Below are 24,324 nucleotides of genomic sequence, written 5' to 3'. Positions count from 1 at the left end.
AGGAGGAGGAGGAGGAGGAGGAGGAGGAGTTTGTGCGTTTAGATTTCAGCATGGACCCTCCACAGGAAGCTCCGATCCCTGCAGCTTCAAGTCACAGATGGTTTGCTCAGTGTCAGAGCGTCAGTGCACGGACCAGAGAGGGCTGTGAGTTTAATCTGTCAGCCAGCAGCAGCAACTGTGTGACTGTCAGCTGACACAACAACAATGTCGCCCGCAGGGTTATACTGTAATTTAGCATCGAACCATCGGTGTCCTCGGGCTGGGATAACTGTGGAAAGGCAGCGCAGGCTCCGGATACGTCTGAGAGTCAAACATGAGCCCAACGCAGCAGCTAGTGTGGACTCACTGCACAGGACACGAGGCAGAGTGAGCATGCAAACCTGACAACGTTTACACACGAGGACGTCCTGAACGCTCTCATGTGTTCGAACTAAAAACAGTTCCCGTCTATTCATTTAGCTCAGTCCAGATCGTGGATCAGTGGTTTGTTAACACGTTAAGGACATGTCCGGTCGACCCGTCTACCTTCACTGCAGGAATATGAGTGAACAAGTCGAGCATCTAAAACACCAGCAGCAGCGGCGGCGGCAGGAGGAAGAGTTCAGAGTTTCTACAGCAGTAATGTGATTTAACGAACAGATCAAACTGCAGACAGAACCAGAACAAACAGCCGTGCGTCCTCACACTGTGCAGATATTCAGGTCACATGATTTAAATGTTTAAAACAGCCTGAATGAGATGAACATGAATTATTAATACCTCACGCATTGTCTTTCTGCAGAGCCGCTGCAGCCGACACGAAACACAGATAGTATCTGTATGAACAGAATCCACCTGCAGCAGAGGAGAACAGTGTGACGTGTGCAGAGGGGGTCAGGGCCAGAGAGGATTGTGGGAGGTCGAGTGGACGGCAGGCGCCTGCAGGTCGTGCAGTGCAGCTTCTGTTTAGTTTGAGAACAATGAAGCAGGAAACATCTGCAGGTCTGACACAGAGAGGATCCTATCAGGCATCCAAAGACAACAACAACAACACACACACACACACAGAGACACACACACACACACACACACAGACACACACAGAGACACACACACACACACGCACACACACACACACACACACACACACAGACATACACACAGAGACACACACACACACAGAGACACACACACACACACACACACAGAGACACACACACACACACACAGAGACACACACACACACACACACACACACACAGAGACACACACACACACACACACACACACACACACACACACACAGAGACACACACACACACACACACACACACACAGAGACACACACACACACACACACACACACACACACACACACACACAGACATACACACACACACACACAGACATACACACAGAGACACACACACACACACACACACACACACACACACACACACAGACATACACACACACAGACACACACACACACACACACACATACAGAGACACACACACACACACAGACACACACACACACACAGACACACACACACACACACACACACCTCTCGAGCTGACTACACGGATGTTTTGGTTTGTTGTGATGTCATCAGATGTCTCACCTCCGTCACACATGACCTGACGTGCAGCTGATCTGACCTCCTGTAAACAGACTGAAGCTTTATCAGCTCATTTCACACTGAACGTAACAACTTAAAGACCTTCTGTACAACTCTACCTTGGTCACCTGTCAACATGTACATTTGTCCACTTCATTATTAGAACTTTAGATCAAACACCGGAGCTGAAACTCTGGGGCTCGGAGGACTCGTCTTTCCTCCTCCATCAGTAACACATAAAGAAACGAACATGGGTTTGGGCGCTGGGATATTCTCTGTGTTGTTTATGTGATGACTTAGATACACAGGCCGTATACGGGCAGAGAGGAGTATCAGACACACCGTCCTGTCCGTGTGTTCACACTGCTGATGATCCACCAACAATCACAGCCGAGCAGGATGGATTCAGACGTCTGAGCACAAAGGCAGCTCCTGTGTGCGACCGCGTCTCTTTGATTCGGCTCTTTCTTCTATAAATAGACCTCCGTCCACGAACAATGACACAGCAGCGAATCACCACAGATCGTCTCCGTGACATGAGAACAGTTTGTTTGTAAGAGCACAGAGGAGACGAATATTTCCTCTGACAGGCTCGGCTCCACACGGAACAACATCCACAGAACAGACGTTTGCACGTGCACAAACATTTGTGTTGATCAGAGAGTCGGCCTGCTTTCTAATCAGCTGCGGCCGCCCCACAGCGAGCCGTAGTTTAGGACTAATCTGGAACACAAAAACAAACCTGTACGAAGACATGAGCCGTACAGTTCTGAGTCCCCCATAGGCCATATTTACACTCACCACCTTTTATTATGTTCTTCTCCCTGCTGCAGTTTCTCCGTCTAAAAATGGTTCTAAGTAGTGTTTACAACCTCACGTAAATTACAGTGTTCCTGCTCAGAGTTACTTCAGCTGCACGGCGTCCGTGACCTCTGACGGAGACGCTCAGGGAGAAGAAACGCTGACAGAGGAACTATGTCTGAGACAGTAACTCAGAGGCAGAAGGAAACTCTCCTCCGTTCCCTGAGGACGCGGTTCAAACAGGGACAGACACATATAATACAACGTTTTATGGAGCATGAGGTCATGAGCATAATTCAGACTGGATACGGGATGTTCAGTGTTTTTAGGCCCTGAGGGAACGAAGGGAATCCACACTTCTGTGACAGGAGACGCAGAACCAAATAACAGAGAGAGAGAGAGAGAGAGAGAGAGAGAGAGAGAGAGAGCAGAAAAGCTGAGGAACAGAGAAGCACGAGGACGAGCAGGTCTCTGAGTCTGCGACCGGCACATCTGTTCTTTTATCACAGATCCTCAGTCATGTCTGTGCGGCTCATAAGAGGAGCTCATTGTTAAAAACAAAGAGTGAGGGTCTGCTTCACTGTGTGTTTGTTCCACAGGACTTTGATTCATGTACATAAAGATAGAAATGATCCACAGCCTGAGATCAGTTGGATTTATAAGATTAGCAGACTGTACACACACAGCACAGTAACTCTGCATACACTCTGTTGTTGCTGTAGTTACAAAGTTTTCTGCTGATCTCCAAAGCTCCTCAGGTCCCGATTAGACCTCCGTGCCTACGCAGCAGTTATCGACTGCCCTCCCTGCAGAACACACAGGGCCCCAAAGCCAAAAGCCAAAAGCAGCCGCCAGCAGATAACAGGAGGAAGAAAGAAATGTGCTCTTAGAGATAAATCGTCCACCAGGAGGATGCAAACAGAAACACAAGGCAGTTTAACTGGACACATGAAGGACACAACACACAATGAATACTCCGAATGTAAAACAGGGAAGCACAATTTGCATTTGGTCAAACCAATGACTCGGAGAAAAAGCAAAGTCACTGCAACAGAGGAGGAAGCCAAAGCTGTAACTCACCGTCAGGAGTTCTTTCTGGAAGGACTTCCTCTCTTTGCTGTCAGCATTGTTGCAGTCCTCCTTCAGCTTCTCCAGCACCGACGCCACCCTCTCAGGTTCACTGTCCAGCTCCGCCCGACAGAAGTGTGTCAGCGGCAGGTTCACGTATCCGAGGGCGTCTGCGAACGCTCGCCAGTTTCCGATGTTCTCCATCAGTATAGTTCTTACCGAGGCGTAGATGTACGTGAGGAACTTGCAGGGCTTCAGTATCTGCTCCAGCAACAAAGAAGTCGTAAGGTCGGGCCCACTGAAGTAAATGGGCTTTACCTTTCCAACCACCAGAACATTCTTCGCATGAACAAATCCCATTTTGCCCTGATAATATCCAATGTACCATTCTTTAGTCCACAGCTGGCCCTTCAGCTTGATCTTCTCCTCGCTCAACAGAGCCACAAAGTCTCCTTTTTTGTACTCCAGCAGGTACTGATTTTTAGTTTGCCTGATGACAGTCTTGATTAATTTTCCAAACTTCAGGTTATTTATTCTCCTGTCCTGAAAAACTGGGTATTTGGTGGCGATGGCGAGAGGAGACAAGACGATCTTTCCCACTTCCTTCTTCTTGAGGAAGCGCCGCTGCACAGACGTCTTTGGGCCTGCTTTGGGTGGCGGTGTTGGCGTCTGGACACAAAACTGAGCCAGTATACAATCTTGGTCGTCTTTGACCTGGATTCTTAAGGTGAAATCAGAAACATCGTCAGAGTTGCGTGAAGCAATGACATAGACGAGACGGCTGACTTTGCCGAGCTTCACCTGGAAGCCTCGGACCATTCTGGCCTGGTCGCTGGACTTCACCTCGTAGTTGGCCATGTTGGAGTAAACATCAACACGAAGGTCCTGCGGTCTGGACAACACAAACTGGTGTTTACCCCAAAGCTGCAGCACGACTGACGGTGAGGACTGCACCTGTTTGCCCACCTCGCTCACCAACAAAGTCTTTGGTGCACAATCGTGACCAAACAAAGCCACGACTGTCTTGAAGGACGGGTGAATATGTTTGGGACCGTACACTCCTAAGGTGATCTTTTTGACCACATGATCCCAAACTGTGGAGTCTGGAGATACAGACTGGGACTGAGCCACAACACACACATACATGCACGGCTCCAGGTTATCCAGGCACACCTGTACTGTGTCCCCATACATGTACGCCTGAGGAATAGGGGTGTAAGGTCCCTCTTTACAGTCACTCCTGACACACAACACTTCTGTCGTCTGCCTGCTCTCCATTTTCACCACGACGGACACTTTCATCTCCAGGGTGACGGTGGTTTTGGTCTCCATGTTGCTGAGTTTGATCTCCACCACTGGGCTGACCGTGGTGCAGCGGTCGTTGTTCAGTTCTAGTGGCGGGTCGAGCAGAGCTTTGATCGAGATCTGCTGGGTGTCCCCCGGGGCCACGTGGCCCTCGGGTATGTGGATGCTGATGTTGGTATCCGGGAGCTGGACGGCCCCTCCTGAGCTGTCCAGCCGACAGACGATGTTTGTCTCCACTGGCTGCGTTTGTCCCCAGCCTGGGTTCTGACCCAGCGAGTCCAAGTCATGGCAGGACCTGGCTAGCTTGCGGTGGGTCAACCACGCTGTCCGGAAGTCTTCCCTGCTCTGGAACTGCTCTGGTGCCGGAGCTTTCAGGCCTCCAAAGAAACCAGAGGACTGAGGGGCATCAGACTGAGCCTGCAGGATGGACAGCTCAGACAGACTGTAGGAACGTTTGCTTCTGAAGAAAGGGTTGTCCCGGCGTAAAGTCTGCCCCACACCTACAGTGGGACTCAGAGGGTTAAAGTTAAAAGCACCACCGCCAAAACCGTTGATGTCGGCAGTGCTGCTGGTGGAGTTTGGCACTGATGGAGTCAGCGTATCAAACAGAAGGAGGTCGACAGATTTCTCATTGCTGTTCTGATCGAGTGAGCTCTGAGGGCCCCCGTTTAGGAAAGGGTTTGTCGAGGTATGAGTTGTTCCAAAAGGATTGCCGTTTTGGAAGGTGGTTGGTTTGAGAATCACACCTGCCCACTCTCCTAGAAGGTCCATTTCTTTGGCTGCCTCCTCGTTACAGTCTCCCACGGTGTCGATCATGCCGCTGTCGCTGAACGACGAGTCTCTGTAGTTGATTGGCTGCACGTAAGCTGCGGGGATGTAACCCATCTCTGTGTTGTTGTGGGCGTACCACCACTCTCCTCCTGTCGAGTCCAGGACGTAGAGGCGGTCACCTTTAGAGAACTTCAGCGTGGTGAAGCTGGATGGGCAGTAGTCCTTAATGGCAATGACTTCCCTGGCAGCACCGAAGGAGGCGGTGGCGTCCAGTCGTAAGGCACTGGGAGAAGGCACTGAAAAACAACAAAGCGATGTTAGGGAGAGGTGGATGAGCGAGGTTAAACATTGAATGATTTGATGATGACCAGAGTGAAACATTGCAAAGGACAATAATCTTGTTGTTTTGGGAGGGAAGGTGGCAGTGCATTTCAGGTTTTCTAACTGTGATGAAGGAGAGAAGGGACACAGAAATAGAGGGCAGCTGTGATGTGATGCAGGGCAGCCCAAGTTATTAAACACAACAGAGGTGATTCTGTCGTCCTGTGAAAAGCATTTTTCTGTGTGAGCTGACCTTTGACATCCGTCAGACTGGCCTCTGACACCCCGTCGCTGAGATCGATCAGCGTCCCCTCAGACTTGCAGCGCGGGAGGGAAGTGTTGTTGGTGTTGGTCGCTCTGATTCGATGGGCGGCCATGTTTGACCGTCACTGTGCACCAACTGGTGCCTTCAGGTTTCTTTGATGGGATTCTTTTTGCTTGTTACGGTGTCTGATGTCAACAGCCTCCCATGATCCCTGAAAGACAGAAAATACTGCATTATTTAATCAGTAAAACAAGGCGTCTGAATGTTCCCGTTAATGTTTCAGGACACAGTCAGAAACACTTCTGACGTCCTCTCATCCAAGCGTCTGGTTGATCATCTTGCTGACTTTTAAGCAGCTCTTTATCTTCAGTGTTTTCCAGTTCTCAGCGAGCTTTCATAAATGAACTGCAGTATGAAGTCAGTGTGATACATATAAACATAACATGAACATAAAGATGTGTGTGATTACGTCTCCTAGATAACTTAGATGCTTCAGCCTCCTCAGGACTTCACGTTTACAGAATCAGACCGACGGCGGAGACGGAAGGTCGATAAAAACAGAACAGATTCATTCATGCAGCGTTTTGACTGATGTCTGATTGATGTTCACAGAGATCGCATTATTTATTGATTCGTGTCAGTTTAGCATTTCTACATGATTTGTGTGATCATGAACACGCGGGTAAAGAACAAGTTCATCCTTCAGAGTGTATGTACGTTCTCTGTGAGTCACAGCAGCAGACTCTGTTTGTCTCAATGAATGCAACACAAACATCACACCGCGTCAGCGCCTCCTTCTTAGTGACTGATCTTAAGCAGAGACAAAATCACACTCCTCGTCTGTACCTGACGCCGTGCGTCTCTGAGCCAGTTCAAAGGTCTTCATTGGTCACTTCATTGAATCTGAGCAGCTCATTGTGAAAGCCTTTTGAAGCCATGTAATCTATATTTACAGATTCTGCAGGAGTCACAAGTTCGACAGTTTTGGTATCTGAAGTGGTCTGAGTCTGTTTGTGACCAATCACATATCAGCAGGCTTTGGGTGGAGGACAGTTTACAGGACGCCTTAAGCTTCAGATGAATCTCCATTAACGGACGTCTGCATGCTAACAGCTAACAGTCTGTTCTTAGACGTCGTCTCTCAACTCCAGCGCCATTCCCGATCTCAAGTCTCTAGTTGGACTGTAAACAACGCAGCGCACGGCAGAGGAAGTCTTGGCTGGGTGTCCTTTATCGCTAACCGCTGGCTACACCAGAAGCCCCTACAGGCTGCCCGCTGCTCCCAGAGGATATACAACACTATGGAGACATTCCCAGTGAAATCCCGTCGGAGATGTCTTCATCTCAGTCCTTGGAAACTCAGGAAGTGTGGCCGTTGCAAATCCAGCACAGACCAGTCACTGTGTGTTCTGAACACCGGACCACGTGACAGCCTCCATGCTCTCACATCTCTCCGTACACTGATGCATGTGTCCTGTTGGTGCATGTGTGTTGTTTTCTATAACAGCAGAGACCAAAGAGTCTCTTTATAAAGTATGTTGTCTTCTCCTCACAGTGACCCCACTCTTCTGTTTTGCATGCTGTCGTCCTCCACAGAAACACCATCAACACTTGAGTCTGAACATCCTGCAGACATGAAGCTTGTATGAAGTGAAACAGATGTTTCACCTGATCACTAACAGTCTGAGATTCAGAGCATCTCCTCTCCCAGCTGAGGCTGAGGCTGCCACTTTTAAACTGCATCAGAACAAATATTTAAGCCACTGAAGTAAAGCCAACGATCCAACGTAAAAACAGCAGATGTGGGTCAGTGGAACAGTGCGGTTTGAGAGACACCAGGCTCTTTACATGGATCCATAATTCATAACAGTGTCGGCTCGGGGAAGACGCTGCACAGAGAGGAAGAGTTCACTGCTGACACACTCCTGCTGAAACACTGCTGACGACGGCTCTCACATGAGATGATTTATACTTTTATTCGACACGATATGTTGGTGTGAATGTTTGCACAGATGATCAGTCTGTTAAACAGAGAGATTATTGTGTGTCTCACTGACTCCCTTTAAAGCACGTGCGAGTTTTACAGGCTTTTATCACAGCAGACATTTGAAGTGAAAACAGGAGACAGATGATTCTCAGTGGCTCCATTTATCAAGTCACTGAACGACAGTCGGACCCTGACAGTGAAACAGCTTTCTGCATGTGATCATTCACACCTGGGTCTTTGGAAAGGTTTGGTTGTGTTCCAATGTAAGAATCCGACGTTGTTTGTTTGTTTGTTTGTTTGTTTGTTGGTCCTTTTGATGGATCCACCAGTTTGGCTGAAGTCTCCATCACTGATGGATGGTGACGTTAACAACACAACTTTATGATCCGCTCAGTCTCGTCTTACATGAGTGAAACCTTTTCAATATGTCCATTACTTAATACCTGCGAATATAATGTGCAGGTATTTCCCATGAGCCTTTGCTATTCCTGCTTGTTGCCTCAGACAAAAGAACGGCACAAAACAAAACCTCCTTGGAAATTTCTCAGCAGAATGACGTCAGATCCACTGACCCAGTTTTCATGACACTTGGTGGAAGAAGCAAATGAACTCTGCAGCAGGTCCACAGCAGCACAAGGAGACGGTTAGCATGCTAACACCCGGAGAGCTGCGGTGATCGAGGTAAACACTACACCTGCTAAACATCAGGAAGTTAGCATTGAGACATTAGCATTAGCATGAGCATTAACATGACTTTAGACATTCACATTACAGTGAGTTTCATAGGTGTTGTCAGCCAGTCACACACACACACACACACACACACACACACACACACACACACACAGTAATGAGGCTAGCAGCTGCTCGGCTCCCTGTTCAGATTTAAATGTTTGTTTTCAGCTCTAAATAAAGTCTGAACAAACGACTCGTCTGTGCGATGTTCAGGATTTTAAGCTCTTCCATTCACTGAGATTATTTTGACATATGCTGTATATATACTGCTTCACAGTGTGTGACACTAAACGAACCTCATCACAGCGTTTCTTCTGTTTCAGTGCGATTCAAACTTCAGCTGAAGCAGGTAAAAGTGAAATATTCTGCATCCTGTCTTTCATGGAAACACAGGTCTTTAATGGCGCACGTTTGCGTCCCTGATGTATTCCCTTCTCTACTTTCCTGCCTCGTTTTGTCTGTAGAAACACAGAAACGTCTAAAACATGCAGATAAGAAGCCGTGTTTTATTTTAGAAGCTGGAGGAGGAGATGATCTGTGTTAGTCAAGCAGCTCTGAAGTGAAGCACATTCTGACTGTGGTGCAATATCAATAAATAACACACTCCACAGAGGCGGATTATTTCTCAATAACTGCACAGCCCGAGGTACATTATCTCTCACACAGTTCAGATGTAATGTGCTCTCTGGGTCTTTGCACAAACTTCGTCAGAACTCCAATCAGTACCAGGTTTCCATTTTAGTGTCACATACGGGGAATCGTCGTAGTGCTCTGGTGCAAAATAGGGAACAAAGTAAACAGCTGTACTCCGACTGTCAAAAGAACTTAGAGAATAAAATAGACGATGAAAATATAAAAGACGAAGAAATGACATGAAACATGTAAAACACATTTATTAGAAGGTGCAAAGAAAGAGTTTGTGCAACAGCAAAGTTCAAGACTGAAAGAACCGAACGTTTCTGCTTCTCAAAATGTTTCATGGTTCTTTTTTTTAATTTTCATGTTATGTTTCTTTGTGCTAGAAGGTTCCTGGTTCGATTCCCGGTTCAGACGTAGTGGGCCTTTCTGTGTGGAGTCTGTATGTTCTCCCCGTGCATGCGTGGGTTCCTCTGGGTACTCCGGCTTCCTCCCACAGGTTCATCGGTGACTCTAAATCGCCCGTAGGTGTGAGTGTGAGCGTGAAAGATTGTCTGTCTCTGTGTGTCAGCTCTGTGATTGACAGGTGACCTGTCCAGGTGTAACCCCGCCTCTCACCCAGTGACAGCTGGGATAGGCTCCAGCCCCCCGCGACCCTGAACAGGATAAGCGGGGTGGAGATGATGGATGCTTTTTCTTTGTTCTGAATCTTCTTTACTCGACTGCCTGTCTGTCTGTCTTCATGTTACCTGTCTGTCTTCATGTTACCTGTCTGCCTGTCTGTCTGTCTTCATGTTACCTGTCTGTCTTCATGTTACCTGTCTGTATGTCTGTCTGTCTTCATGCTACCTGTCTGTCTTCATGTTTCCTGTATGTCTGTCTTCATGTTACCTGTCTGTCTTCATGTTACCTGTCTGTATGTCTGTCTGTCTTCATGCTACCTGTCTGTCTTCATGTTTCCTGTATGTCTGTCTTCATGTTACCTGTCTGTCTTCATGTTACCTGTCTGTATGTCTGTCTGTCTTCATGCTACCTGTCTGTCTTCATGTTTCCTGTCTGTCTGTCTTCATGCTACCTGTCTGTCTTCATGTTACCTGTCTGTCTGTCTTCATGCTACCTGTCTGTCTTCATGTTTCCTGTATGTCTGTCTTCATGTTACCTGTCTGTCTTCATGTTACCTGTCTGTATGTCTGTCTGTCTTCATGCTACCTGTCTGTCTTCATGTTTCCTGTCTGTCTGTCTTCATGCTACCTGTCTGTCTTCATGTTTCCTGTCTGTCTGTCTTCATGCTACCTGTCTGTCTTCATGTTACCTGTCTGTCTGTCTTCATGTTACCTGTCTGTCTTCATGTTTCCTGTCTGTCTGTCTTCATGCTACCTGTCTGTCTTCATGTTTCCTGTCTGTCTGTCTTCATGCTACCTGTCTGTCTTCATGTTTCCTGTCTGTCTGTCTTCATGCTACCTGTCTGTCTTCATGCTACCTGTCTGTCTTCATGTTACCTGTCTGTCTTCATGCTACCTGTCTGTCTTCATGTTACCTGTCTGTCTGTCTTCATGCTACCTGTCTGTCTTCATGTTTCCTGTCTGTCTGTCTTCATGCTACCTGTCTGTCTTCATGTTTCCTGTCTGTCTTCATGTTTCCTGTCTGTCTGTCTTCATGCTACCTGTCTGTCTTCATGTTACCTGTCTGTCTTCATGCTACCTGTCTGTGTCTCTGCTGTCTTTAAAGTGTCCAGGTCTGGAGCTGTCAGCCATCCGGCTGATTAAAGCTGCTGTGTTGATCTTCAGCTTTGATCCATTCTATCACATGTAATCATCCATGTCAGTCAGACTCTGATCACACCATCCTGATGTTAGCGAGCTCGGCTTCCACGTCTGGATCTCATCTCTCTGAAGCGGGGGAGTCGGGCGTGGGAGCGAGGGGCGGTGAGGTCAGGTCAGATGTAAGCTCTGGGTGGTCTACAGCAGCAGCTATCCAAACCACAGAGCACGGTTCCCCCACCACAGAACAATGGAGGGTGGGGGCATCCTGCATGTAAATCTCTGCACGTCGGTGTAATAAGACTCTGAGAGGCCGAACTCTCCGCCCGGACCTCCAATAGCGCTTGTGCACAGTTTAACTGTTTACTTTCCTCGGGGGGGCGGGGTTAACAGACGTAACACGGAGAGACTGCGGCTTTAATGTCGGGACTTTCCTCACAAGCAGAAGCCCGATCTCAGGATGACTTCACGTTCTCATCGCTCATGTTGGAGTTTTAGTTTCAGGAAAATGTTCAGCACTAATACAAACATCCATCAGTCTGTTGTCCTGTGACATTATATGAACTGATCACAGAGACCGTCCAGGCTCTCTGGGTTCTTTACTGAACACCACTGCTAACTGTTAGCAGTCCACTTAAACTGGAAACAACGACCATGAAAGTTTATTTTGTTAAACTTCCCAACAGCCCGTCAAAGCGAACGTACGGTCTAGAAATGAGTTTTAATCACTCTGATCACACGATCCTGTTCAAATCGAAAACAAAAACTACAACAACCAGAAGCTTTTCTGTTGATGACATCATCATGTTCGTTACATTCATTTTATAACAGAGAAAACACAACGGCTGCAAAGATAGATCTGTTGATCTGTAGATCACAATGACCTCACAGTAAATAATGAGACTCACTCATCACAGAAACATCAGAGCTTCAATCAGAGCAACGTGATGAAGAATCTGATGAAACAGTGACTTTAAGGACAAATGACTAAAATCAGCTCCTGTTTGCATCGACTGACTCTGCTCCTTTAAGGTCGGACGTGACTTTCGACACACAAAGCAAATAAGAAAGTTTTAGAACGAGAAACAAAAGCCTCAATAATTTAAAACCACAGATTTCCAGACCGCCCAATAAGCTGCAGCAGAGAGAAGGTCTGCAGGAGATCATTGGGTCGTATCTTCTGTTTGCTGCGTCTCTGCAGAGCCGTTTACCAGCACACATCCTCCGTCAGACGGCCTCAGGCTGCAGGCCGGCCTTCAAGCCTTCAATCTGTCTGCAGGAGGAGGAGGAGGAGGAGGAGGAGGAGGAGGAGGCGCAGGAGGAGGCTCTGTTACTGACAGGACTCTCCATACATAAAGCAAAGCTATGAATACTAAATCGTAATCACGTCCGCCCTCCTCAGACCTCCGCTCTCATTTCCTGTCTGGGCCGTGAGGTGGTCATTGTCGGCGGGCGGCGGGAGCGGAAGCGCCTTGACCCTGCTGAGACACCGTAAGCCGATTACCCCTCTTCATCTCGGTGCAGCGGCCGTGAGAGAGCAGCCCTCTTTCAAATAAAAATCACTCAGCCTTCATTCACCGTCCCTGCAGAGGAAGAGCTCTATGAAGCTGTCATCCATCCTTTTACACAGCGGGTCACTTCCTGTGGGGGGGGCATCCCTCAGGAGAGGCTGCTGCCAAACGGTGTTTATTACAGATTCACAAAACACAACGTGACTCTGATCAGCGGATCGGGCACCGAGGACGCTCGGCTTCATTTCAGAAAACAGACTGAAGGACAGAAACGGTCCTCGCGCCTGGAACGTGCGGCTCAGTGCGGTGACGTCATTTCTTTCACAGCTTCATGTGCACACATTCTGTTCTCCCCGAGCTCACAGACACACACACAAAACATAGTGATACAAGTCTGAGGACCGATCAGATACTTCCTCACTCTCTAAATGTAACCATTTACATTTGACAAATGCAGAGCTTCAGGGTTTGTAGCTGCGTCGTGGCATACAGAGTAATACAGGAAACAGACTTTAAGAGTCTTAACATGAACACAAACAACCAGGCTGAGTCTGCTGGACGTGGACAGGAACGGGGATGGAAGTGGAGGGAATGCTGGCTACTCTGACGCGCTCTGCTCCGGTGAGTTCTTCTCAGTCGGCTGAAGCACTTTCGAACCAGCGGTCGTTCGAGTTACGTTAGAGAAGCTGAAGCCAGACAGACTTTTTTTTACGTGCACAGAAATCATTCATACAAACACTAACGAGCTGGTACCTGTTCAGTTCCTTCCATCATTTTTGGACTGAATGAAATTGACTGACTTGCCTACCTGCCCGTATACCTGCCTAAGAGTGGAGTTGTCAGGAAGCTAAAGCTAACAAGCTAGTCCCAAAGATACCAGGTGAAAACACTGAATGATGACGTGTTTGGGGTTGAAGCGAAACACTTGAACGTGTCACTGTGTTCCTTTAACCTGCTTAGTGTCACCAGGGAACATATAGGGCGGGGGGGTGATGGCCCCGCCTCCTGCTCACTCATCAGCCTGTCGTTGCTCACATTAACAGTCAGAGTGTATCTGCAGAGGACATTAATGAAGACAGAGCTATAAAACAAGTCACTGTACAAGGTCACAACAATGTTCACCCCGCTGCAATAAAAGCCTCTCATGAGCACAGGCCGGCTCCATGTGAAACCTCAGAGCTCTGCTGGAGGACCAATGATCCTGAACAGGAAGTGGCTGAGGAGGAAATGCCTTTGTGATGAGAGGCCGATCTCTGCTGACTCCTCCTGCCTCAAACATTTCCTTCAAAGCCGACTTCGACACATTGTTCTCATGTGCACATTCACAGCCCACGGGGAAGCTTCACACACACACAGATACCAGAGTTCATGTTCATGTTCATGTCTGTACTTCCTACACGATTCTTACCAAAATAAAAGCACAAAGTAACAAAGATTCCAAAACAGGAAAGTGTGATCACACACGGTTTAGTTTCACACACTGACAGCACTAACAGGTCGGAACAGGTCGACTCCTGTTGCTGCAGACAGAACACACATCCCTAACATCACACACACTGTCCTTTATCCGTCAGTGAGACATCTGATTCAATCTGACTTCTAAATACGACCAAGTTGGAAAAAGTGACGTTGACCTGAAGTAGTCGGCCGACGATAAGACCCGAGTGATCGATTATGAACATGAACACAAGTTAAACAGTCAGAGCCACGAACACGCAGCCCTTCCTCAGCTGACGAGCGTCGCCTGCTCGAGCTCACACACCCTGAATCAGCTCGTGTGTGAAGTCCTGTGATGATGTCAGGACTCCGTCTGTCTCATAGAGTCGACACCGCTGAGGACTCCAGTGTTCAGAGACAAAGCTCCAGCTTCTCCTCGCTGATGACATCACAAACTTCTCTGATGCTACACGTCACGTACGGTCATACAGGGAGCAGGAAGGGCTGCAGAAACCCAACATGAGAACAAGAGACGGACATTTCTGAGTGTTTACTGATGCTTCAAACAAACACGGCTTCTCAACACGTCTGGAAAGAAGACGACAATAGAAACAACAAAGTGAGTGAATAAAAAAACAACTGCAGCTCATTTCTAATACATAATGTGTACGTGAAGTCCTCAGGCCTCCTTCTGACCGCCAGCCCAAATCTGTTCCTGTAACATCCTGTGCTCAGACTCATTCTAGAAAGTTCAGACGGCAAAGAACTGAACGGTCAAAAAACAGAAGAAATGTGTTGTTTTTTAAGAGGTTTAAAATGCAAACAAATGTCTGCTCGTGTCTCAAATTCAACCTGACGGAGCTTTGTCATTCTTCCTCTCAGCCTGACGCCTCTTCATTACCTCAGCGACCCACGCAGCCTGGTGACGCCCTGACACACAAATCGGATTGTATCCTTTGAAAGAATCAGTGAGAGTCTTTCTGCTTGGGCTGTGGATGGAGTAAAGTACTCTAACAAATAATCAGGTTCAACATTTCTCCCTTCAGCCAAACAACCCTGTGAGATCTTAGTGTGAGGACATGTGAGATCCCAGCTTTGCTCTATGGTAGAAACCACATTCAGCGTGCTGCATGGCCCTCAGGCTGCAGACTCCTGACAGTCACAGAAATGCAAACCGTCTCACACAAACCCACAGACGCAGAGACTCAGAGACTCAGAGACTCTTCAGCACAGCTATTATAAGAAGCTCAGTCTGTTTGTTGACTTCAAACTGTCCCCTGAGAGCTCTGCTGCTCACTGAGGGCAATAAACTGCATGTTGAAACATTTTAGCTGCAGACACGCTGCCTCTGACAGCCAGGGGCCACTTTCACTTAAACACATATTTACACGTGTGTGTGTGTGTGTGTCGGATATTCTGCAGCTGTAAGCAGCACACACTCTGAAGCTGCAGCTTCATCCAGTCCTCCAGCCGACGATCTGAACACGCCGAGGTGGAGCTGCAGGAGAGAGTGAGGAGGAATGTGAGGAATGCAGAGCCCCAAATGAAATCATGCATTATTCAAGTGAAGGAGGAGAAAAAGGAGGACAAATTCTCTTTCTTCTGACGACAAAGACGAGGTGAGAGATCAAGTTAAACTGTCAGTCCAGCTTTTATCAGGAAATTCATGGGGCTGCTCGCGTTGTTACCAGTCCTGTCACGATCCTCAAAACAAAAGCATTACACTAACACCCGTATCCCCAAACCACACACACACGCGCATGCACATGCACACGCACACACACACACACACACACACGCGCACGCACACGCACACGCACACGCACACGCACACACCACTCCCTTTACTTTCTCTAACACGACGAGGCAGCACGACTACACAACTAAACTGATGGAGTGAAACTTTTCTTCAGCGGATCAGGACTCTGAAGCTGGTCCACAGCGGGTCTGAACCTCCACCAACACGATGTTAGCCGTAATGCTATGCTACATGATGGCCTGTGTAGCATTAACCTCTGCCAAATTATTGCAGCTAAAATCCCCAACCGACGCTAAATATCCATCGCCCACAAAAGCTCTGGATTGTTCTCACGACTGGTTGCTTAAAGTAATTGCTTATTTTGTAATAAATGAAGGAACATAATCAGTTTACCAAAACGTTAATGACTTTATATCATATATAATATAATGTACATATAATATAATATGCACACCAAAGTTAGTCACGGAGTTCCACAAGGTTCGGTGCTCGGCCCAGTTCTTTTACCCTCATAAAAACTTCCTCTGGGTAAATGAGGAAACACATTAAATGTCATTGTTATGCAGATGGTACTCAGTTATACTTATCAATGAAGCCATTGAAGCGCACCCCCCCCCCCCCCCATGCTCCTTAAACATATGCAACATTTTGGCAGACATCTCAAACTCTGCAGACTACGTGACGGAGAGAGAAGCACAGTTTCCATCGTGTCCTGGAACAATGGGTTCACACACTGGATGCAAAACAAACTGATAAAAATGAATCTTCCTCTTGTGGTGACACGTGGAGACGACTCAAACTGTGAACTCACTCTGAGCTCCAGCTGATGGAGCACGAAGGCTGGGGGGTAGACCGAGCTCAGGGATGACTCACTGCTGGGATAATGGCTGCCTTCAGACATGTAAAGCTGACAGGGTGGCCTCAGGATGAGGTCAGGACAAGGGGAGGGGGGGTTCGGTACCAGCTGCCCGTCTCATGCCAGCTCCAGCCGTGCCCTGCCCGTCATAACTCGGCTGTAATCAGCTGGAACTGAGCCTCAGCGACACCAGGAGACGCACGTTCACCCTGCAGGGAGGGGAGCTGCTTATCTAGAATCACATGCATTCAGTCAAACAATGAAGAGTATTCAGGTCCAGCTGTAACACAGCGTCGCTGAAGGAGTGACATCGTCTCAGTGACAAAAGTTTCAGATTCATAAACGTGCAGCTACAGTTTTTCATCATCCGGCTCCGGTTGATTAAATGTGCACAGACATGAGCCCTGCTGCTGCTGCTGCTGCTGCTGCCGTGTTCAGAGTTCAGTTTGTGAGTGAAGGAGGCGCAGTCTAAGCTGAAGAGGACACAAATCAATACTGCAAGCAACAGCAGCGCCGGGGAATCGTGAATGAAGGAGCCAACGGAGCGCTGCATCTGATTCTTTAACCAAACTAAATCAGTTCATGTCTAAGCACGTGACCAAATGTACAACACAGGTGCAATCATTGTACAGATTCAGGGCGTAACGTGACATCATCCACTGTGCCTCGTTTTACACAGTGAGAAAGTGAAGTGGTCCATAATCAGCTAAGTGACACTTTTCTTCCCTGCACTCAGACGAACAGTACTACCAACCAACACTTCAACTTCCAAAGAAGCAAAGGTCAAGGGTCATCACTGAGCTCATTTGGAGTCTTTAATGATTAGAAGCTACGCTGTTTAATTTACACATGAAGACCAACACATCTCTGACAGTATAATCACTGCTCAGATCTTTTGTCATTTAAATAAGCAGGTTTTACATGAAACAGTCTCCATACAGTCCATTACATTACAGCACTGTGTGAGTGAGTCAGGGTCACACTGAGCTGCTCTCTCATCCACACATGACGCTGACTCAAGATATAACATCATGCTGTGTTCATGTTACACTTTAAATATAAGTTTTTCCTGTTTGTGGCTTGTTCCCGTGTGCTTCACATGAAGACTACCATGGTTTATATTTCAGAACAATACAGACTGTCCTTGTTCTCTTGTTAATCAGCGTTATTGAGCCCTGGCTGCCCCGTCTGATTCGGCCCTGACTCCATGTGTTAGCTGCACCTTGTGTCTTAACTAAGAGCCTGCTTAGAGGTCTGCTTCTGCTGTTAGCATTTAGTTAGTTAGCATCTCTGTACAATCTAGGCTAAAGCTAACTCAGCCTAAAGACACCAGACGTCTCCTACGTCCGGTTCAGAGGACCGAAGCAGGAGGGATGATGTTAAACTGAACTGTGTGCTGTTTGGTCAGATACATTCAGAACCATTACCACTTCTGCTGTTAGCATTTTCGCTTGTAGGCCGCTCCTGTGGTGCGTTTGCTTGTGAAATAAACTCAGAGCGAGACAGACTGCTAACTTTATAAAAAGGAAAGGAAAAGGAAGCGGCGAGGAGGAAGAGAGATGGAGGGCGGCACAACCGAACGCTGCCGAACATGAAGTCGGTACCGAGTGCGTTTAATTTGTGATTGTCAATCAACCAACCCGATTTTAAAGGCCTGTATCAAATTTGCAGGAATCCATCCAATAGTTGTTGTGATATTTCAGTCTGGGACAAATTGGTGGACAAAGTGATATTTCCATCCCAAGACAGCAGCCTCGACCAGGGCTGCAAATATGACTTCAGTGTTGGGTCGCAGGCTGCAGGACACCATCAAAACAGGAAGCTTAGCAGTCGGCCCATCTCTCCCAGTTTAGCCTCTTTATCTCAAATCACTTCATTAAGAGGTGACGTGAACCCTCCCTGCACAGGAAACTGTGCACAAAACTATGGCAAGTACAGTGGGTCAAAGGTGAAGCAGGAAGTCTGTCTGTAAACGTACAGTCCAGTTTACAGACTGTGTACATAAGAAGGTAAACAATCATCTTTGTTTCTCTCACAAATATCTTCACCGAGCACAAAGACCGATTCACACTTTCCATAAACTTCACGATCCAATCATTTACTGTATCCTGACACGTACCAGCTACAACATGAAGCGATGTCCCAATGAGTATAAATAATCACAGTGTGCACGATGAGCGCTTTGATTTAATGTTCACAGTTCTGCTTCTAACAGTAAATGACACGAATACTTCCTGATGCTCTGCTGCAAAGTGTGAACCCCTTTGTGATCCGGGTTTTATGCAAACATGAGGTGTTGTTGTGAAGATGATGATGTTATTTGATGCCATGGCAACTAGTGTCCCTAACACGCACACACACACACACACACACACACACAGCTGCAGACAGACCACCCTGACACAGAGCGTATTAGCATTACAGTGAGTCTGAACGGACCATTATAAGGATAAAAACACGGCTACAGTTAGATTATGACACTTAGAAAAGCCAATCGACGCTTTACCTGTGATTTAAACTTGAAACGAAGCACTTACGACGACTTTTGATGACATTATCGAAGCACAGAGCGGTGAAAACAGCCGCTTGTGTAGTTTCACAGCAGGTTCAGATACAGTTACACCCACGGAGGCAGAAAACGGTCCAACAAAACAGCGACACAGCACAAGAGAACAAAATGAACACAAACCGAACACACGAGCGAATCACAAAGAGTTCAAATTCAAACCAGACCAGTTTGTGCTCGATTAACCGTTATCCACATGAGCTGGATATCCACAGGGAAAAGTTGCAGCTCTTTCTTCGGGCTCCAGGATGAAACCGTCGCTCCCAGGTGGAGCGACTCAAACATTTCACTCACTTTTCCATGTTTAAAAGAGGAGAAAGCCCGTTTTTACAAGATAAACGTGACGATAAAGACGAAGAAGAAATGTCAGCTCACCTGCTGGAGAAGAAGAGGTCTGTTTTAGTCCCATAAATACATCGATAATAACCCCAACAGGCGTAGTTTCCGCCGCCGTCCTCTCCCAGTGCAGCTGGATGTGTGTGTCTGTGTGCGGATCCACCGGGCTCTCCTGGAGGAGAGCAGCCGAGCTCCGGCTGATGTCACCGGGCAGGGAGGAGCTTCACCGGGGCACATCTCCATACGGACGTGATGTCACTGGTTCAAAAAACTCCAAACACATTTGTTTTATTATCACAGATTAATTTGAAGGATCTGTGACTTTCAAAAAAGGCAACAGCTCCCCCACAAAACTACAGCAAAGGAAACTGTGCTTAGTGTTATTATAATGATGTTGTTCAGTAGGAGTTTCAATGTTTAGTAGGAGTTTTAATGTAGCCTACTCACTGTTATTTCATCAAATTGAAATAACCGACTAAATAGGCTTCTAGAGTAATTTGAATTGCATGTTACTTTACGCTGTTAGTCCAAAACATTTCAAAGGAAATACTGTTTGTTTTACTCTACTGCTTGTATTTAATGCTAACGTTTTATTTTACAGATCCCATTGTTTCCTATAATTTCCTGGAGACAAAGTGAATAAAAAGTTCCTGCAAAGGATTAGCCTGCCATGTGGTTGTATTTATCTGGAAATGATGTAAATACAAATGGAGCGAGTGGCACACAGAACGTCTTAATGATTAACTGACATGCTCATACATAAGCTATAAAAAACCCACGTTGGAAGAATGACGAACAGCAGCCCCACAGAGTACATTTGTTTAACAAAAACTCAGCAGCACCTTAACGTTTCATGCAAAACCTGTACAGCCCGTCACCCCAGCGGGCTGAGGGGTCATGGAAACGTCCCCATCTATGGTTGTTACTCACCATATTCACATGGCGGTCATTTTCCCTCATGCTCATGGCTGGAAGCCTAAATGTTGTTGTTGTGTTCCAGGTTGTACCTAAGTTATATTGACAAATGAATCTGACAATCGTTAGCATTTCACTGCTTCTCGATTGATCAGCAAGTGAAACAACAATCGATGGTAAACTCCATAGTGATACCGGGTCACATTTCTTGTAAAAGCGACATTGATAACCTATCAGCTACCATCAGACAGCAGCTAACATTCTTCTGCTCCCTTGCTATCACTGTTAGCATTAAACCGCTTAAAAGTGAAACATTACAGCTAGCTAATAATTTAAGCCTCCTATCTAATCATGTCGCACAATTAAAGGGTAATGTAAGCATTTAACAACTTCTAGCTAACATTACCGTTAGCTAGAAGTGTTTCACTTTTCCGATCCTACAGTGTAATGCTATCAGATGGTAATGTTAGCATATAACTACTTCCAAGCTAACATTACTGTTGGATAGAAATGTACACCTTTCCTATCTTATTGTGTAACACAAAAGAGCTAATGTTAGCACTGAATCCTCTAGTCAACATTACCGTTAGCTAAACATTTACACCTTTCCTACCCTATCATGTAACACATGTATCAAATGTATTGTTAGCATTTACGCCTTTCCTATCCTTTTATGTTACACCATCTAACTGTAATGATAGCATTACCGTTAGCTAGAAAATTATGCCTTTCCTATCCTATTGTCTAACACTGAAGCTGTAGTGTTAGCATTAAACCACATATTGCTAACACACCGGTTAGCCAGGAATTTATGTTTTTCCCATCCTATCATGTAAGCTAATACTAGCAAAATATAGCAAATGTTAGCATTCAGTCACTTCTTAGCTAACAGTGATATTAGCCTTTCTTTAGCTGTTGTTTGGTGAATGCTAATCGCTTATCAAAGCAGTACAACATTATAACCGCATTCTCGGCCGACCACGTTGAGTGTGATGTCAGAGGAAAATGGCCGCTGTGTGACGATGGTCGACAGGTACACAGTGGGGCGAGAGCAGAGACTCACTCTCCTGCTAAAAGTACTGCAAACATTAATGCCAGACTTCCTTTAAATTCTGTTAAATTTAAGAACAAGTGTGTTTGGGTGGAGACGTGTGGACGACTGCGAGGTTCAGTCGCTTTAAAGCGTCTGACAGAATAATTTATGATGTGCAGAGAGAAACAGAATATCAAACCTCCACAGAGACGCAGCTTCAGAAATAAAACACTTCATCTTTCCTTAATGTAGAAATCTTTCTAATAGTCTGTTGGACTAAAAAAATCCTTGTTTACTCTTTTGCTGAAATATTTCATATACTGTCTATCAGTGAAATGTAGCATGTCAGAGACAGTTAATATGTTTTCAGCAATAACTGAATAAGAGGGCCTGTTAGCAGAGCTGTAATGTTGAAATACAAACCGGCAGCACTTCATCCTCCTCACACACCTGGTGCTAGTTTTGTGTCTCTATTCTTTCTCATTCAGTAGTTTACAAAACAAACAGCATCTTTGTTCCTGTTTCTATCTGCTGTTGAAGCCGTCTCTTTCAGCAGACACTCACCTGTGTTTGGATTTCTGGGTTATTTCAGGAGTCATCTTCTTTTCAACATTCATGGTGTCCAAGCATCTAATTTTAGGACAGTTTATCTAACCGATCTGCTAGCATGGCTGAAAGCAAACCAGTACAATGGAAGAAGAAAAGTCTGAGTGATTGATTTGTTTCTATATTGGCATTATCACGCCTTTCAATCAGAGTGATGGATGACGAGGAGGTGATGTAGGAATTGATCGACTCTGGGGCTCCTGTCTGTGATAAATCAGAGTTCAAATCTGGCTCAGACAAACAGGCTGCTCCAGCACGTCCAGCTACCTTACATTACTGCAGCGCAGACAGCTCACTGTAATAGAACACATAACAAATCACTTTGTGTTTCACAGCCCTGACGGAAAGCTTCCATCGCCACAAAAGCAGAAAATACAAACAGATGTGCAAACGGCGAGCCGGCAGAGTGAGATTTCATTTATATTCACAGGAAGCCTCGCTGTGATAAAACACACGGGGAGATGGGAGGTGTAATATTGAGGCTGGAGGCAGAGTGAGGACGGATTACAAATACATCAAATAAGTTTCATAAAACGTGTTCGCACATGAAACAAATGGAGCCATTATTGCAGAATATTCCAGCACGTACTGTAGATCCTGTGAGGCAGATACACTGATGGATTCTGGGAAGACTGAAAGAGGCTGAGGCTGAGGACGGTGTCGGAGACATGGCCGCAGATGATTACAGATCCATGTTAAACTTTGAACACACATGTGGATACCCAAACAAAGTGTGAGGACATGTAAACGCTCGAGCTGAAGACACTATCAATTACATTTACTCATATGTACCTTTGATCTTTATCCCTGAATAACCTGAGATGCAACCTTTTCTTCTACCTGTGCCTCTTTGAGACGTCTCGTTGAACAGGAAGAGGTTCAGTTTGGAAGGCTGGAGAGAGAGGAGGCGATCCCTGGAGAGGAAAGGTACATTTATTCAATCATTTAAAAACAGAAGCCAATAACATTTGTTTTCTCAAGATCACAGGATACTCTCAAAGTGTGTCTGCTCTATTTGATCACACCTGACTTGGGCCTTAAAGGCCACTGTATGTGTTGGTACACCTTCATCTTAGTTTGAAGCAGTTGGATTTTTGTAAAGACATCATCTATGCCAACATGGCAATCTTTAAAGCTAAAATATGAACATTTAGACAGGCTGACTTTAGTCTACAACACACTGTGGTCAGATGGAGTTTTGTCTTCTGACTACAGATTATTATTGAGTTTCATTCAGTGAAAGCGTCACAGTGTTTAGGCACCAAGTTCTCTGTAATAATAATAATAAATGTCCCAGTTCTGGACTCACAGGGGACAGCGTGTTCTCCCGGGTAAAGAAACCGCTCGGCTGAGAATTTGTTTTTCAATCGGACGCCAACATTTTTGACCCCACAGTTTTCAAAGCAGGTGATTTCTGTCCGGTGCTTGCAGGTCCCCGTCCATCAAGAACAACAAGTGAGTAGCTCTGCAATAATCCGTGCAGAACCCAAACACCAGACACGGAACCTGAAACAGGATGTGTTCTATAGTGTGTCTCATATTTACATACAAAGCTTGAACACATGATCTGTATGAGAGCCGGCAGGATGGTGTCTGTGGTGTCTGACTGAACGTTCTGTCAAACAGTGATGTTCAAACTCACTGTTAGCATGTTCAGCCGGTTCAGTTAGCATGACTCAGCTGCAGGAGACGTCGGCTCCAGCTGTTCCTCTGATAGAAAAGCTGGAAGTCACAAACAAAGGAGGGAACTGAACCGTCGGAGCAGAGACTGACAGCAGACAAACACTGTGCTTCCTCCACTTCCTCTGCAGCTCCACGCAGACCTGCAGTGTACTGTCCCTTTAACCACATGTTGTCTTCATGTCAGAACAAACTGCTGTGTGTCATCGCCTCATATTTACTCTGAGATTCATGTGTGTGTGTGTGTGTGTGTGTGTGTGTGTGTGTGTGTGTGTGTGTGTGAGCAGCAGGTAAAAACTGTGCTGATGGGTGTGTGTGTGTTTGCCCTCAAACTTTGTCACATCCTGTCTCATTGTGATCGTGTTGACAGTTTGA

At 46.4% G+C, this 24,324-nt stretch overlaps 1 protein-coding gene across 1 annotated transcript in view; it reads right to left on the bottom strand.

Moving 5' to 3' along the window:
* The window catches only part of LOC138608244 (SH3 domain-binding protein 4), a 28,630-nt gene extending 8,793 nt beyond the window's left edge, over positions 1–19,837 (bottom strand). The window contains exons 1-3 of the mRNA XM_069680782.1: positions 19,755–19,837; positions 6,121–6,343; positions 3,483–5,842 (exon numbers count right to left, since the gene is read on the bottom strand). Of these exons, the coding sequence (XP_069536883.1) occupies positions 3,483–5,842; positions 6,121–6,244 (2,484 nt within the window). The 5' untranslated portion in view covers positions 6,245–6,343; positions 19,755–19,837. The remainder of the gene's footprint in view (positions 1–3,482; positions 5,843–6,120; positions 6,344–19,754) is intronic.
* Positions 19,838–24,324: the final 4,487 nt, after the last annotated feature.

This window comes from Semicossyphus pulcher, unplaced genomic scaffold (genome assembly GCF_022749685.1).
Source record: "Semicossyphus pulcher isolate SPU_LCO1_2020_fin unplaced genomic scaffold, fSemPul1.0.p SCAF_41, whole genome shotgun sequence".
In the NCBI taxonomy this organism is placed as follows: Eukaryota; Metazoa; Chordata; class Actinopteri; order Labriformes; family Labridae; genus Semicossyphus; species Semicossyphus pulcher.
The sequence above is the reverse complement of the archived record's forward strand: the minus strand, read 5'-3'. Positions and strand labels throughout refer to the sequence as shown.